The sequence below is a fragment of the Parasteatoda tepidariorum genome, chromosome 3 (assembly GCF_043381705.1).
Source record: "Parasteatoda tepidariorum isolate YZ-2023 chromosome 3, CAS_Ptep_4.0, whole genome shotgun sequence".
Lineage (NCBI taxonomy): Eukaryota > Metazoa > Arthropoda > Arachnida > Araneae > Theridiidae > Parasteatoda > Parasteatoda tepidariorum.
This window is the reverse complement of record NC_092206.1, coordinates 16,726,170-16,744,699: the sequence shown is the minus strand read 5'-3', so window position 1 is coordinate 16,744,699 and position 18,530 is coordinate 16,726,170. Positions and strand designations below refer to the sequence as shown.

At 24.5% G+C, this 18,530-nt stretch overlaps 1 protein-coding gene across 4 annotated transcripts in view; it reads left to right on the top strand.

Moving 5' to 3' along the window:
• Positions 1 to 18,530, top strand: part of LOC107456800 (trafficking kinesin-binding protein milt) — a 39,252-nt gene that overhangs the window by 2,429 nt on the left and 18,293 nt on the right. Inside the window, exons 1-9 of one of the 4 annotated variants that reach the window (XM_071178365.1) lie at positions 2,087 to 2,199; positions 5,531 to 5,741; positions 9,714 to 9,818; positions 13,676 to 13,777; positions 14,423 to 14,499; positions 15,844 to 15,960; positions 16,792 to 16,886; positions 17,181 to 17,268; positions 17,345 to 17,423. In XM_071178365.1, coding sequence (XP_071034466.1) covers positions 5,693 to 5,741; positions 9,714 to 9,818; positions 13,676 to 13,777; positions 14,423 to 14,499; positions 15,844 to 15,960; positions 16,792 to 16,886; positions 17,181 to 17,268; positions 17,345 to 17,423 — 712 coding nt within the window. In that variant the 5' untranslated portion in view covers positions 2,087 to 2,199; positions 5,531 to 5,692. Of the gene's footprint in view, positions 1 to 2,086; positions 2,350 to 5,530; positions 5,742 to 9,713; positions 9,819 to 13,675; positions 13,778 to 14,422; positions 14,500 to 15,843; positions 15,961 to 16,791; positions 16,887 to 17,180; positions 17,269 to 17,344; positions 17,424 to 18,530 lie in introns of those variants that run through there. The other 3 variants (XM_071178363.1, XM_071178364.1, XM_071178366.1) reach the window with 3 other exon arrangements.

Here is an 18,530-nt window from a genome sequence, read left to right as displayed (position 1 = left end):
AGGAGAAAACAAAAATGTTATCGTAAGTCTAATGAATTACAAGTGAAGAAGATGATTATTAAAAACTTAAAATCGATTTTCAACTTCTCGCTGTTTCCTTCGGCAATCTAATTGGTTTTTAATCTCTTCACCAATTCGTTAGATATCGATTAAAGAAAAATTCCTAGCTTAAATATTGAATAATTTATGGTTTTTAATGCTTGCACTTTTTTTGTCTTCATTTTTGACAAAAAATTCGAAAAATATAGATTAAGGCAGTCATTAGAAAGTACCTTGCATTTTTTTTTTTTTTTTTCTATTTTCAGAACTATTAGGCTCGTAACAGTGTACCAGTTGAATCATTTCGAGATTATAAACTTAATAAAGATAAAAATAAACGTATAACCATAGTCATCAATTCGTACTATAGTTTATATGTTATTAATATGCATTTTTATTTATTTACAAACTGATTCACTAGCGAGTAACTTTGCTGTTTCATAGATTTGCTTTTTTTTCTTGTCCTATTTTCACTCGATTATTCACTCGATTTAACAAGAGTTATTCATAGTAAAGTTTGTTTAAAAAATTATAAAAATGTGATTTTCGTAGTAAAATTATATACAATCGGTATTAAGTAACGATTGCTAAAAACTAAAGCTTGTCCTTTTTTTTCCTGGCTAGCATTATTTTTTTTAACCTGCAGAAGAAGACAAAAAAAAATCATTCCTAGTACCATTTGTTTAAGATGAAATTGAGGAAAAAAATAAAATAAATGAAACAGACTGTAACAAATAAAGAGCTGTAAACTAATTATTTAACAATTGATAACTAGAGTTAATACTGTAATAAAAGCTTTTTTGACCAATTTTATAGCTTGATATGTATAATGTTTTATTGCGTTTAAAAGTTGATTCAAATCATAATATAATAATTCTATTGAAAACTAAGTATTATTTAATAAAACCCAAAAAATTAGTTACATTAAAATTAGTTCTTAAACTTAAAATATACTTTTCATTTAGTTTTTGATATTTTTAAACTCCTAAATAAAGTTAAATTTACGTATCTAATTCTAAGCAATCACTTTTTAATTTTAGTTTTAATTATTGCATTTTGCCAAAATTAATAATGCGAAAAAAACACCTGAAGGTGATTCTCAAATTTTATTTCCGATGCTTTATTATTGGAAATAAAAATATGTATTGATATTACAGCTTATACATAATTATCTAAGGCGCACTTTTTTTTCATGTTGCAGTTTGAGTCTGAAGTTAAGATTAAAAAGAATTTAAAAAGGAGAAAAAAAACTAGTTTTATTGCCTCGATTAAATCCTTTATCACCTAGCTTTTATTGCCTTTGTACAAGTCTTTATTGCCTAAGCTTTTATTGCTCTTGTTAGCTAAAAAAAGTTTTTCAAACTTAATAGCAAGCATAGAAAATAGGTTCTTCAATTTTTTCATAGCAATATTAAAAATAATTCAACACAAAAATTACCGATTAATAAATACTGTAATTAAATTTGAAAAAAAAAAAAAAATAGTATCCAGTTCTTTTCTACCATGTTGGCTAAGAACCTGAGAAGTTTCCCCGTTTTTATAATCAAACAAATTTATCAATTTAAAGATATTCAAACAAAACAACTCTTGTTTGGCTTTATTGCCTGATTCTTATTTTTTAAACAATAAAAATGGAACAAAAATTTATGCGATTTAATTTTTTCCCGCTTGAATCCTGGATATTTTTTATTTTAAAATATAAAACGTCCTCCTCAGGTCTGTTTTCGTCGGCGCCAAAGCGGATTTTGTTTGAGTGTGGCACTCCCGAGGATTGTTTCAATTGAAATCTTGAACAACTGAATTAATAAAGGATCTATTATTTTATGTCAGCATTATTTGATCCTAATTTCTCCTAAGACTAATTAAATTATCGTTATTCATTAGCAGAAGAAAAAGTACTTGATTGTGGATCTGATGTAATAATGATGTAACTTTCATTACTAAGAATCCATTTAATTTGTTTTTCTAAAAAAAATTTTTTTGGAGAGCCTAGATAATACATAATATTTGAAATACAAAACATTTGAGACAAAAGTAAATAAATAAAAAATAATTGGTTTTGGTTTTAGTTTTAATTTGAAATAATTTAGAAAAGTTGAGGTGGCAACAATTGCGAAGTTTACCCTCTGCGGACGAAATGAGTGTGGTTTAGTAGAAAAAGTACTTTTTGTCCTCTATTTTGAATATTACTCTCTGGTTATTTTATTTTTTTACACTGAAATTACCATTTCTCTCCCCAAATTTTATTACAATTTTTTTAACTTCTGAATCCATAATTTATATTTTTCTAAATGAAGCCTTCTTATGAAAGTAAGATAATAAATTTCTCATATTTGTATATCGTTATTGAAATATTTAAACTATTTCAATTATTTATCCTTGTTATTTTTTAACATGTCTTTCATTTTATTATAATCGAAATTATTTGCTCCACAAACGTTTGCATAATTTTATTTATTTACAATTTAGTTAATGTTTATTTACAATTTTATTTTGCTGATTTCATGTTTGTCGTACACTTTTTCACGTAGATGACTCTTGACTTTGTTAATTTGAAATAATGTGTTTAATTGAATAGAAATTAAATTATGCACTTTGTAAGTGATTTAAAATTTTCTCTTTTGAATGATACGTGGAGCTGTTGTGTATTGATTTTTTTTGCATTACATAATCAGAAGAAATCGCCTTTGACTTCTTGTTAATTACGGTAATAGTACGTATATCTGTTGTCTAGGAAGATATTTTTAACGTATTATATTAAGTAATATTAAATCAAGCTTCAAAAATACAGTACATGAAAATAATGTACGGAAAAAATGTACGATGACGTAATTTTTATCATGATCATTAATTTAAAAATGCTTCCAATTCTTGACTAATTATGACTCTTATATGAGTTCATTTTGTTAACTATTAATATTAAATAGAGAGTAGTGCACTAATTTAGCAATAAACTGTGAATTTTCTTATTATTTATAGTATTCATCTAATTTTTATAACTAAAAGTTGGTTATTAAGTACAGTAGGTTAACTGTTAGTTTTTATTAGGCTTTAAAATGAATTGTGCTAATACTTTAAAATTAGGTGTATTTATATTTCAATTAGCAATTACAATAATAGGTTTGTTGATTAACTTATTATATGTTTGTTAAGTAATTTAGTTCTCATCAAAATGATTTAAAATTGAGATTGAGTTGCTTCTCAATTTTCAATGCATTTTTATGTGTAAATATTTTTAATCCTGGGAAACTAACCTGAAAATTTCCAGAAAAACTTTTTTAATTTAAAAAAATAATAATTTCATGCTAAAAAATTGAAGCTTTTGTAAATATTTATATGCATTACGAAAAGTCAAAATTATTATGTTATGAGAGATTCTAACAAGAAATTATATTTATGTAATGTTTACTAAAATACTTGCTGAATAACAATTAATTAAGTACTAATTAAATTCACTTTTTTTTGTGCTTATTTTGAAAAAAAAAAACTTTTTAGTTTGACTTGAAATTATGAAAAACCTCTTTTTGTGATTTTTCACAATCACAAAATTAAGAGACCTATTTTCACTAATTCACACATTTAAGAGTAGATTTTGCACAATTTTATAAAAATGGATGTTTCACTGAAAGTCTGGAATAACCTGATTACTAAATTAGGAATCGTTTTCATTTAAACAGTTTTTCTTCTTCTTCTTTTTCTATCTACCATTGAACTTATACTGGAACAATTTTTCTAATATATGTAGATTTAAATTCAAGGAGGCCAAATCAGAAGTACCAAAAAAAATCGGAACAGTTAAGGTTTTAATAATTTCCTTTTTGTCAGCCCTTATAAAATTCTATTGAAAGATTAACAAGTTTTAATTGTTTATGTATATAATGGTGATCAAGTATCAAGATTATTGTAAAATAAATTTATTAATTTAAAAATTAAATAGATCAGCATGAAATTTGATTTCACGAAAAAAAAAATCTCCTACCAAACGCAAAGAAATTCTGCAAATCTGCTGCAATAGAATGATAGTTTATTCTGTGCCATATTTATCAATTTTGAAATTTTCCAAATTTTTTAGAAATTATATTAAAAGTTCCTTTTAAAGTAAGTTACTAAAAAGGTTTTTCCATAAAACATAAACATAATTGTTGAGCTAACAATTTTTTTTTATTTTATAGAAATATCTGATATATTTAAAACTTTGTAAACAACTGAAAATAATTACCGTAGTTTTATCATGAATCTAGTTTAGGTAAAAAAAAATCTTGTTTTTTCTTCATATTGTTGGCAAGTTATGAAGTAGGAAGATGGATATGAATTTGCTTAGATTCCCATTTTGGCTCAGTGATATCACAGAACTATTGTTTCACATTCTAGTTTATATCATAAACTATTCTACTATTATTGTTCTTTTTATATATATATACAAACATATTAGAATAAATTGCATTATTAAATATTATAGAATACATCATTGTTTTTTCAACTTCTATTCGTTTCTACTTTCTATTCATTAAAAAGATATTTTAATAAATAAATACTATGCTAAAATTATTAAATTTGCTTTTAATATAATTAATTACAAATTTTTAAACTTAATTTATTCATTTGATGTAACATTTGCTTATGAACTCTGTTACTAAATTTGAAAAAATGTAAAAAATTTCCTTTTGCTACACATTATATTTAGCACCTTTTTTAGAAACTTATTACAATAGAAAATATTTTCTTTGATAGATACATGTATTTAATTTTTAAATCAACATTTATTGATTATTATTAAATTGATGTTTATATTTCTTTCATTAATTTGGTCATTTAATTGAGAAATTATGACATCTTTCTGCAATATTGGTAAGCACTAACTACATTTTTAATATGTTTTAAAAGCACTTAAAATATTTTTATAAACATAAAATTAAATGGGTATAGTTAATTTAGTTTATTACCAGCATTCATTTTATATATAACTAATGGAAAATTATAATTTAACAGTCTAACATTACTTTATCCATTTTTAATTTTATTTATTTATTAAGTCTATTTTAAATTATAATAATTTATTCTTACATTATTTCTTTGGATAAAACCTTCAATATTAATGAAATATAATACTTTTAAAAAGAATCATGCCCTAAAAAGTATTTTTATAAAAATATTTATCACTTATTTAAGAAAAAAATCTGTTGGTTTAAATTGATTATTTTCTTTAAAAAAAATCATAATTTATTTAAGTCAATGATTAAGTCATAATTTATTAAATCAAGGGATTTAATGATGCCAACACTAAAAACAGTGTAAAACAAATAAATTCTAAATTTTTGTAGAATACATTCAAGTGCCTTTTGAGCCTTTCAGTAACTGAAATGTTTTCTTTTACTAGTGAAATCTCTGTATTATTTGCATTTAACATAATTTAAATATCGTTTTACTGTGTAGTGCTTTAGTAGTGCTAGATACTTTTCTTGTTGATATAAAAGAGAATGTTAACTTCCAGAACTTCTGGCAATCAATAAAATGGCTTTAGGGTGAGGAAGTGCATGTATCAGAGTATATTTGAGGCCCCAAGCTGGACACCCATGAGGAAGCGTCATCCCTTCGTACTTCTGAAATCAACGAGACGCTTACGGATGCTTTCAAAAATAGCGTTCAAGATGACATGACTGAACAGCCAGTCGCAACATTTAGTAATTCTTCTACTCTCACAGGTATTTGGTTTGTGAATAAAGAAAATGAATGGATAGAAATATTTCACTAACTGTGTAACTAAATTTAATTTTAAAAAAAAAATTAAAATTCTAAAGTAATACAAAAGTAAGAATTGTTTGAAAATAATTTAATTAAATGCATTTCAGTTGTAAAGATTATGTAAAAATTTTGTTTAACCTTCCGTTAGTCGCGCACTTGTTTCTGACATGGTTAATCGCGTTGCACCTATGAGGTGTTTCTGATTTTTTGAAAGCCAAATGAAATTTAGTCTAGTTTAAATAGTTAATTGTTACCAATTTAAGACTCTTTAGAGAGATAAATATCAAAAAACTNGCATAATCGCAAAATTTTATAGAAATCACGGTATTTATTTTCGATAAAATTGTAAAACTTAATAAATGTTATAAGGCATTTTAAAAGCATTTTGATATATATATATATATATATAGCATAATAAATAAAAACAAAAAAAACATGAAGAAAATTAAAATAAAACAATCAGTTTTATATTGATGCAATATTAGAAAGCACTCTTTATTGCGGACATAGTCATGTGAGCTGATGAAAAGATTATATCTTTTATTTTTTGGATTTTTTTATAAAAAATTTCCTTTTTTTGTTATTTTTATTATTATTTTTCTTTTTTTTTTCCCCTTTTTTCATTGTTCTGTAATTTTTCCCTTGTTTTCTCTACATTTTGAACTTATTCACATATATCTATGCTCATACACGCATACATATGTAGTCCATGCTCTTAAGTATGACTCCCTATTAGTGCATGTATCCACTATAACAACTGCTACAGGAAGTCTTGTTTGCTGTTCTATAGAGGTAATGTTATTTTAACATGTATTAGAACATCCAAACTGAACACTCCAATATAGTGACCCACAAATTTTTTTTTTTTCAATTCTCAAAAAATCGCTACAAAAACAGGTGTTGGACATTTTTGTTCTTTAAAAACTAACATTTTTGCATTGACAACAAGTCAATCAATAGCAAAAGTCTTACGAAAGCTATTCAATCCACTATTTCTGTTGATGTTACCAATCAATAAATATGAAACATCTTGAATTCTCTTTGAATGATAAAAAGAGTGATGGGTTCACCTGTTCTAAGCCAATGAGGTCCTGGGTGTAATCTATTGTCTGAAGAATTGTAAAGTATGGATTAATAACCATTATTGAGAATTTGAAGTGTATGTTGCAATCTCATTTAGAAATTGGGTTTGTTTATTTTGGAGTTAAAACATGTGATATTTTTCATATTCTTTCTCATCTTCGTTTTGCTTATTTTTGGGACGCATGCTATTTAACAAAAATGGCTGCTCCTAACCTATGTTTACCTGTTTAAAATGGAAATAAAAATTTTTTAACGGATGTGGATAGAAGAATAAAGCAAATTACTTAATTGTTCCAGATCCCTAAAGGCACTTAGTTTACAATAATTGAAAATCACGATGTAATTCTAAAGGCAGAAAAACAAAATGTTCTAATTTCATGACATACTACCCGTGAAGCAAAATTTCAGCACCTAAAATAAGCACTTCAATGACTGGCTAAAGTTTATGTGCATTGTGCAATTTCAGAAAATATCATTTGAAAAAATATTTAAATGTATTTTTAAACTATAATGTACTTTAATAAATAATACTTTACTTTATTGACATAGAAAAACTGCACATTTGTGAATTTCATGATTCTATTAAAGTGTAGCATGTTTTTTATCAAAATAAGTAAATATTTGCACTAATTTTATGTAATCAAGATATAGCTACCTCGTGTCGTGTCGTAACATACATTTTTGTGTGGACTACATTTTGTTATATCAAGCGTCAACAGTATACATTTTATAAACAAAAAAGTGATTTTCTTGATTGACTTTTGTTTTTTATTTATTTATTTTTTTTGCAAGAAACTAAGTCAAAATTTTATAAACTATTTTTCAGCAAAAAACTTTTAGTTTTTTATGTAGGTATGTTTTAAAATGTTTTTTTTTCTCCTTTTATTTAAAAAAATGTAACAAAATAATATGAAAAAACTTGCTTCACATGTTCCAGAAACTGATTCAAAAAGATAAGTTTTCAAGATCTAAAAAAAAAAATTTTACTTTTTTTTTCTCTCCAGAAATTTTAGTTTAAGAATTTTGTAAACTATTTATCAGCAAATAATGTTCAACTTACTGTGTACAAATATTTTTCTTTATTTAAAAATTGTTTTTCTTTATTGGTAAAAAAAAAAAAAATTGCTTGAAACTTGTTTCTTAACTAAAAATCTGAACACAGTATTTCAGATATTTAATGCTTATTACTATCTATGCCCTATTACTTTTTGCTTGCTCTGTATATATTTTTTTTTTTGATTCTGTACCTGTTAATCTTGAATATTTATTTTTATTCACTTTACTTTTTAAAAAAAATTATAAATTTTTTTTTGCGATAAACAGAAAACAATAAATATATATTTTTTCTAATTAATTCTGCTTAAGAGTGGGTTCTTTAATTATATTCTGGTATAATCTGGTATGTTAGTTTTGAATGTAATTTCATTCTATCAATTACAATTGCAAAAACAAGTGTCTTGAAATATTTCTTATTTTCTAATTCTCTTTTCATATCGTGAAAAAATTAACATGCAATATGTGTATAATCTGGCTGTAACACACTTAGCTGTGCTAATTACAATGTCATATTAATTTTATATAGTATGTGTGTGTGTATATATATATATATATATTTATATATTTANTTTTTATGTTCGTATTGTACTTTTAAATTCAGATTTGAGGTATGCTTATTTGTGCTGAAAAGTGGTCCAAAATCACAAAAATATCATATAGGCTCGTTCCAAGTGTAATCAGACGAAATTTTTTTTAAAAATTTTGTCGTCGTGTCACAGATTTTCATGAAATATTTTTGTTGAAAAATTCTTGATTCATCTAAAATAATTTTTTCAGAATTTTTGAACCTAAAACTATAATTAAAGCGTGATATGCTGAAAATATTTATATTATTTTCTAAAAAATTTTAATAAAATAACCTTTTAGGAAATTTTTTGTGCAAATTTCAAGAAGTTTTTTTTATGGGAATATAACAATTTTCACTACCTTTATTTTTTTTCTAATAATGTTAAATATTCAATCTTTTCAATGCATAAAAGAAAAATCCGGGATTGTTTCTTGTTTTTTCACAGTACAAAAATAAAGTATGAGTAGCCATTTTTGTGTGTTGTGTTTCAAATGTGAATTTTTTTTTCTTTTCTTTTTTTGATGAGTTGAAAAGTGATATAAAGGTTCTTGCAAATTTTTCCTCTCGTTACGTTAAACATAATATTTTTTCTTGCAATAAAACTTAAATGTGTTTTTTTTTCCTTTGTTTTTGCTCATGAAAGAAAAAAGTGCTATTTATTAGTCAAAATACTTTCGAGATTTTCAATGCACAAAATTGAAAGTTCCTATAAATTACCTTTCTGTGTTAAAATTGGTTTACTGTTATTGTTTTATTATTTCTTTGAACACAGACAATGATTTAAAGATACGAACAATATTTACTGAAAAGACTTTAAAAAAAAAAAAAAATAGGTTAGAAAAGTTTTCATTTCTTTTGTCGTATTCATAAGTTTTATTACTTCATGTGAGATACTTAGTTCTATTGATACTTTTATCAAAATTCTATTACTTATAAAATTTTAAGATTTTCGGTTTTTTTATTTTATTTATGACATAAGGAAAAAACTTATTTCCTCCAGCTAATCGCATTGACTAATATTGCAGTGATAGTTTTTTCTGACTATTATTGCATTGAAAAAGTACAAAGTAAAATTAATTTTTATTAGGTAATTTTTTTACTTAAAAGATGTTGAAAAATTACCAAATTTACATTAAGAACTTTAATTGTTTATCCTTTTTTTATTATTAAATTGTTCATTATTATTATTGTTATTATTTATTCATTTATTTATTTTTTTTTCCAGATATTTGTTGTAGAGCAGATACTGCTGAAGTTGAATTAGTTAGCTTAATAGAAGAACACATTCCACACTACAAACTTAGAGCTGATACATTAACAGAATTTGGTGGTATGTATTAATTTTAATTTTCAAGATTACAAAATCTTTTAGTGTTAATCAGTAAAATGGTATCAGTAACTATTATTAAAAAGATAACCATGTTAATAAGAATTGTATTTCATTATCTCTGTTAGATAAGGACTTTGTAGTGTGCGACATTTTATTTCCTATGTTTATTTTGATTTTTGTTTATACTTCCTCCATCTAATAGTAAGAATTCAGTAATATAAGTAATTTTATTGGAATTAAGTTGCTGCATTGTTCAATTTCTTGAATTATTTTACATTTGAACTTATCATTTATAAATTAAGTTTTAGTGTAAGTCTGAAACATTTATATTTAACTTAACTCTTATTTTGCATGTAATTTATTTTTTATAATAAGAGTAAAAATTATTATGAATTTGATATGTTTAATTGTCAGAATAACGTTAGTGAAAGTTAAAAAAAAAAAAATTAGAATTGGTTTAAAAGTATATTAGCATAGTTAACGAGAACTATATAAAGTTTCTTGTTAACTATGTAATTCGAAGTCAAAATTTGAATATTCCTTCCTTACTTGTTCTTTTCCTCACTCTAAATTAGTGATATGAAAAAATGTTATTTTGAATTTCAAAATATTTTTAATTTGTGATATATTTTTACTCTTTAGTTTATAATTTTCATTTATGGTGGGCTTATTATTTAACTATAAAACAATGAAATGTTGAGAAGTTTTGAAATTTTAATTGGTAAATTTTCATGTCAAACTAATTGTTGAAAACATGTTATTACTGGTATCATATATTGTTTGTAGATACAAAGTTATTAATAAAAGATTTCTTATTGTTTTTTTTTTTTAATATTTCGTGTTATTGTACTTTTTCATTTCTGAAAACAGATGTAATATACGTATAATTGTATTTTTTATCAATTATATTAAAAGATAATGGTTATTATTTGTATTTAAAAACTTATTCAAAATATATATATATTTTTTTTATTTTAATTTTTTTCAATTAATTTTATTTCGTCGCATCTTCAGTCGGTAGTGCATGAAAATGCCATTCGATATACATGACTCAAAAATTATGACAATTGTCAAAAATAATGCCAAAAAGTTTTTTTTTTTTGGATATGACGGTTAAATTCAGATAAAACCGTCAATTGTCAAAAACTTTCCAACCAAAACTATAAAATATTAATGCAGATACAATCGTACTAAGTAAAGTCACGCAGCCAGCCTACCTATATAATATTCTTTATAATATATTAACTAAGACTAACACATCTGAAAGACAAATTTTATAGTGAGGTCATCTAAGTTGATAGCAGACAACAAGATAGATTTCAAAATGTTCAAATCTAAGTTTGTTGTGATGTTTTAGAAAAATCAATTTTCCTCTTGATAATATTCATATTTTTAGGTTTTAAAATAAAACATGTTTCTAAGGTAGGTTATTTTAAAAAAATCTTTTTTCCTCTTGCTAACATACATATTTTTAGGTTTTAAAATAAAAAACAAGTTAAATTTTACTAAAATATTTAGCAACNATTTATTCAAACTCTTAAAATATTTTTATTTTTCAAGGTATAAAAATCAAGCTACTCTACTTCCTGTTAATCTCATTTTAGACAGCTCTGTTGTCAAAAATATCTTTTATGAAAATTGTTCTGTATATTCTGTATAAGGTCCTTTTTTATCACTCTTTTTAGTGCCTAAAACATTCTAAACCTATAACTTCATATTTACATTGGTAAAAATGGAGTGGCTACAGAACGCAGGAAAGTTAGGAAATTTTATCAATTTGGAAAAATCAGATAAATGTCAATGAGTCAAACAAATACTCAAAAAGTTATGAGAAATTAATAAATTTATATAAGGTAACTAAATGATCAATATTTTTTCTGTGAAAAAATTAGCCTTGTAATAATCTTCTATACTATTAAGAAAAAAAAACTTTTTTATGAACCATTAAAGTTGAAAATAGTGTTTTGTTATGTATTTTATGCTTTAGAATTATATAATTACTGTGTTTGTGGTCACCCTGTAAATAGTTTTTAAAGTATATCATTCATGCCTCTCTCAGTCAGGAATTATATTATTCTCATTTGTAACAACTTTTAAGTTTAATAAGGTTGTAGAATATTAAAAAACAAAAGAATTTTGTAGTTTTGATGCATTTATAATATATCAAAGATTCAAATATATCAATTATAATATATCAAAGAATCTGAACCAATTGCTAGTAGCCAGCCTGTTATGGTACAGGAAGTAGAGTAGCTTTTAGCGCTTAGTAAATATTAGAAAAAGATTATTATTTTTAATATAATATTATTTGAAATTAAAATGGACAAAACTACTCTACAAGGGTGCGTAGCATTTTTAAAAAGTGCTTAAAGGTGCTTATTTTCAATTTTCGTTTTTTAAAAGCCCTTAAAGGTGCTTTTTTCATTGTGTGTTTTTAAAAAGTGCTTAATTTTCCCTTTTCCAAATTGCGATTTTTTCTTTACCGTGTTGATTTTCACTACGAATTATGCAGAAAAATACAGTTCACATTATTCTATTCAACGTTTTCACAATTAATTCAACCCCAATCTATTTCGGCGCATCTTCAGTCGGTAGTGCATGAAAATGCCATTCGATATACATGACTCATAAATTATGACAATTGCCAAAAAGTTTTTTTTTTTTGTTTTGGATATGACGGTTAAATTCAGATTAAATCGTCAATTGTCAAAAGTTTTCCAACCAAAACTATAAAATATTAATGCAGATACCATCGTACTAAGTAAAGTCACGCAGCTAGCCTACCTATATAATATTCCTTATAATATATTAACTAAGACTAACACATCTAAAAGACAAATTTTATAGTGAGGTCATCTAAGTTGATAGCAGACAACAAGATAGATTTCAAAATGTTCAAATCTAAGTTTGTTGTGATGTTTTAGAAAAATCAATTTTCCTCTTGATAATATTCATATTTTTAGGTTTTAAAATAAAACATGTTTCTAAGGTAGGTTATTTTAAAAAAATCTTTTTTCCTCTTGCTAACATACATATTTTTAGGTTTTAAAATAAAAAACAAGTTAAATTTTACTAAAATATTTAGCAACTAAAACTTTTTAGACCCTGTGATGATCACGCCAAGGATTTTTCGTCCAATACTATTATTTAATACTCTGTTTTCTCACTTAAAAACAAGATGTCAACATTTAAATTAAATTATTTGACACTGTAATCTGAATTAGAATTTTATTATCTATACTTTTTTTTTAAAAAAAAGTCTTTGATTTTTAAATTATTATGTTACAAAACAATGATCAAAGAAGTTTGCTTTGTATGAGATTTGAAGAAGTGAGAAAAAAAAGTATATCTTTCTCAAGGGATTAATTAATTCATGTAGAAAGTGTATAAAAAAGGCAAATTAATTTTGCCTGTTTTGTGTTTAATGATACAATTATAATTTGCATAATTATCATACATAAATTTATTTTTTTACTGAAAGCTGCAGTTATAAAATATTGTGTTCCCTCCTCCCAAATTGCACTCAGTTTTTAATTTTAAAAAAAAAAATTTAACTTTTGAACTCTTTACTAAAAATTGAGTAAATATGAATGCTTTTTTTTTTTTTTTTGTTTTTTGTTTTTTTAACTTACATGCGTTTAAAATCTGGAAATGTGTTTTTATTAAATGTTGAAATTACCCTTTATTAATGCTCCAGAATAATGATTGATTGCCTACTCTTAAATGTTGGCATGATCATAAGAATTATGTGTGTAAACTAAGTAAAATTTTATTTTAGACCTTTCTGATTTTCTTAATTATATAATGTATTATATCTGATGTTTGTATTAGTAAAATATTTAGAATAATTCTTTCAGGATACGAAAACGAAGACTGGTATATACAGACCCCAGCTTTAAGCCCTGATACTGATATACCCCTTAGTCCTGAAGTTGTTGAGGAAACCCTTAAATATTTTGGTACAGTATAAAGCATTTTAATTTTGATTCAGTTAAATAGTGTTATTTTCATGTTATTAGATTTTCTAAATGAATTGTAATTTGTTGTAAAATTAATTTAATTATGTAATACTTAATGTCTTTGCTGTTTTTCCCTTAATCTCTTAATTTATTTTTATTATATATTTTAATAATAATACAATAAAATATTTTGTAATTACAATATTTCTTATTAAAAAAAAATTTATTTTTTAAAAAAAATTCTCTTATTAATTTAAATTTATTTAAGCTGACTTTAAAAACAACATAATTACCATGCTAACTAGAAAATGTATTAATTTTTTGAATATGTAAAAGTGAAATGCAGATAATGTATGTTTCTTCACATGTATAATTGTATTAATATGAAAGGAAGGAAATAGCAAAAATTAGGGGTATTTATGGAGAAAAGTGTATTTTTTTCTAGTAAATATTGTTATGCAACAAATGCTTTTATTTTAAATATATTGTTACACTGTAAATAGTTTTTGTTTTTATAAAATTAAATTATTTGGTCTTTGATTTTGTCAAATTTTATTTGCTTATGTTTTTAATTTTTAATGCATCAAGAATCATCTTTTTTGAAATATTATTATAATTGCTTCAAGTTCATGATATTCATTCTAGTGTTATGTGCTGATCGTCTCAGCCAGATGACCAAGACATACAATGATATTGATGCAGTAACTCGATTATTGGAAGAAGTAAGTTCAATCTAGTTTTTAGCTATTTTTATTTATTTTTTTACTGTTGTTAATTTGCAAAACCCTATATGCAATATATGGTTTTGCAAATATATATATTTATATATATATATCCCAGAGTATAAGTCCCTATATCTTTGATTACGAGTTAGCAAAATTCTAGTATGTCTCATTTGTAAGTCAAACACTCAAAAACCCAAATATAAAAATGTTTGAAATTAAAAAACTTACTAAATGCATGGGAAAGTGTGGATTCAAATAATATTATAAAAACCCATGAAAAGTTTTTTGGATGAAAGCAAATTTTTGCGGAACTTTGCAAAAGAGGATAAATCCATTGCAGAGTGGGATCTGCATGATGACACTGCTAACGTCGTTCAAATTGACACAGATAATGTTCTGAAATCTCTAAATTTGTAAGTTTATAATGGCATGTTTTCATTGTATTATATATTTGAGAAATACTCTTGAATAAGTTATCTTAACTTTTCTTAGTCTTAAGTTTTTCCCTAAATTTTATTTAAACTACTGTTTTTTTTTTAAAAAAAAATCTTCATATGTGAAGGAAATATGGTGAGAGAAATTGCTAAATTAATTGTATATAACATATTAAAAATAGTTATTGAGAAATAGAGGACAAAACCTCACCCTGTCATTTTAAAGGGAGCAAGGTGGAAGGAGTTAATTAAGATAATCATCTTAAAAGGTTCACTATATATTCTAACTTCATGATGCACTTTTAACAATTTTATTAAACATCTTATTTTTGCATGAATTTCTATAATTTTGCCTGAAGTTGCATATGATTATCACCTAACATAAATGTTAAAATCACTTTTATCTTATACAGGGTAACAATGTAATCAATGAATTTTATTAGTCTGAAAAATCAGAGAATTTAACTAAAATCCCTAAAAAAATCCCAGAAAATGAATTAATTTGAAATTAAAATATCTAAGTGTGCGATATTTTTTCCAAAAAGAAAAAAAATGGTACGTGCAAAAGTTTTATTTATTTTTAAAAATAATTGGATTTTTTTTTATTTGACATAAAGTTTAAGTTTTTGTTGTGTTTTGTGTACGACTAAAAAATTTATAATAAAATTTAGACCATTGATTACAAAAATGAGAGAAATTCAATAAAATCAATCTGAAAGAAATAGGATAAAATCAATTTTCTTTTTCTGAATTCTTGTGGTCACTGTTATAATTCTTCAAATACAATCTTGAGTTTAAAAAATGTTTTTATTAGCTTATACATGGTTCATAATTTAATGTAATAATTATTATGTATAAATATAAAGTTCGTAATAAAAATAAATATAACTATCTTATGAATTTGTAGAAAGAACGTGATTTAGAACTTGCTGCTCGTATTGGACAGTCCTTGTTGGATCAAAATAAGGATTTGAGATTAAGGAATGATCAACTTGAACAAGAACTGGGGAATTCAAATGATACTGTAAGTATTTTCCATGATAAATTTTACATTTTCAGTATTAATAATTTTGGCAGCATGAATTAATGTAGCATTTTCCTTTTACTAACATTTAACACTGTTTACTTTTCTAAAATTGCATTATGTTAAAAGTAGCAAAATTCTGGTATCAGTAGTAGGAATTGTGTAAAGTAAAAGTTGGAATTGTATGTATCTAAACTTTCTCTTATATTAAATATGGATTATTCCAATATTTGCCCTTAAATGATATGTAACTTATTTAATATTTTTATGTCTAGAAATATTTTTATTTAAACTTAGTAATTATGTCTTTTGAAATGATAATAAAAAAGTTCAATAAAATTATAAATTTTTTTTTTAATTATCCTTTTTTTATAATCTTTTTTTATCTCATATTGTGTGATCTAATTTCTCATTATTTATAAATCGGCAAAAAGAATCATCAGCTTTGATTTATTAAAACTGTATTTATTTACCATAGAGTTGTTCCTATACGACTGGGTCATAATGAAAAGACACATTTTGATCTTAAAAATATTAATGATTGGCAATGCTCTGTAAATTTTAATCATGTTTAGGGTGGTTGTTGATTTTTGAAATGCTGTTTTACAATTCATGTTTTGGGGGGTTATTTAATTTTTTTCTTTCTCATCTTTGGAATAAATCTTTTTTTTTTTTTTCTTCTTTGCTCTTCATTAATGCTGATTGATAAATCTTACATTTAACAGCATCCCTTAATGATGCTGAAACCTTATTTATCTAGAAAAACTCTCATTACAATATAGTTTTACTTTATTTCATCTTGCTAAAAATTTCTGTTCTTTTGATTTTTAGTTAACTCAGTTAAAACATGATTTAACTGTGAAAAATGGCTTACTGCAAATTTATACTCAAGACTTGGACACAGAATCAGACACCAGTTCACCAGTGTAAGTTAATAAAAAAATTTTAAAAATTTCTCAAGTATACTATTATTATTATTATTTACCTATATAACCATTTAAAATTTTGTATAGTATTTAAGAAAATCAAAAATGTACAGTTTGTATCAGTGATAAAAATGTTTAAGTCACTGTTTTTTAAAAAAAAAAAAAAATTTCTCTTTGTATAGATGCTTTCTGTTTTTACTAAACATTTTAGTACTTGACGTTAAATTTAATTAGACTAGTTAAAATGACTGTAATTGCGTTTATTAATGTCTGTTTCTTTTTTAAATATTTTAGTAAAGAACGAGGCTTTTCTGTCAGTTGGGATCTTCTCAATAGGAAGATCAGTAATTTGCAAGAAGAAAATAGCCTGCTTAGGACAGAGGTAAAAATATTCACATCATTTCACTAGCCATAGATTTTCATTTATTATTTATGTTAACTTTTTGTCATAATTATAGGCTATATCCAGGTCAGCAGAGCTTGAGGACGAGGAGAAAAAAGAAATGCAGTTGATTACAGATTGTGTTAAGCAACTGGGTATGTTATTATTTCTTAATATAAAGACTTTAGAGGGAAGTCATATTTTTTGACAATTGGGAAACGCTCAAATTTTTAGATTGCATGTTGATTGGTTGTTAGTACAGGCCAGTGGTCTCCAAATTATGTTCTATGGCCAAAAAATTGTCTAATAAAGTTAAATCACTGGCCTGCTGACCTGCCAGTGATTTAATTTTATTAACATTTTGTTTTTGTTTTTTAAATTTACTACATGTATAAATTTAACAAAAAATAATTAGAATAATGTGCATAATGAAATTGAACATTTTTAATATAATTAATGATCTGAATTTTGTAATAAAAACTTACAAAAGGGGACATGCTTTTGCCAGATAGATAATTATAATTCATTCACTTTCTTGTCCTGAAATGGAAATTTGTATTCATTTCAAAGTTGCAGCATGTTTATATAATGAGTTCACTAGTTAAAATATTGTACAGTACAGAACCTGTTATCCGGAAATCAGAAAACAAAAAAACCGAAACAAAATTTGATAAATTTTCCCGCAATTTTTTTTTTAAATGTTTTTTTTTTTTTCCTTATAAGATTTTAGGATTTTTCTTTCTTTTTTGAAAGATGTTTACCTTACCATCATTTTGGAAATAATCATTAGTGTAATACTTCGTTTTTTCTTCTTTTTAAGATTATTTCCAAATATTTATTTTTTTTTTAGTTGGGTTTAACAATTAAAAAAACGACTTTTTGTAGAGATTCAGAAAACCGGAAAAATCAGTTATCCGGAAAAACGATGGTCCCGATCGTTCCAGACAATCGGTTTTCTCAAATTTCTTAGGCTTTGAAGAGAGTCAGATGTCCTCCTTCCTTCCTAATTAACACCTTTAATTACCTTACAACATTTGATGTTTTTCTGCAATATTTTTCAGGTGCAGAAATCTGATGCCCTTAGGCAAAAAAGTTTAGGAGCCCATTGTATAGATATTTAAATTTTTCAGTGAAGTTTAATTTTTAGTAAAGAAAATTTTTCAGTAAAGAAAGCAGTTATTTTTTTAACCCTTAATGGACCAACATCATTATATAAGCAGCATATAACATCGTACTATAACTTTCACTTATTTGATCAAAAT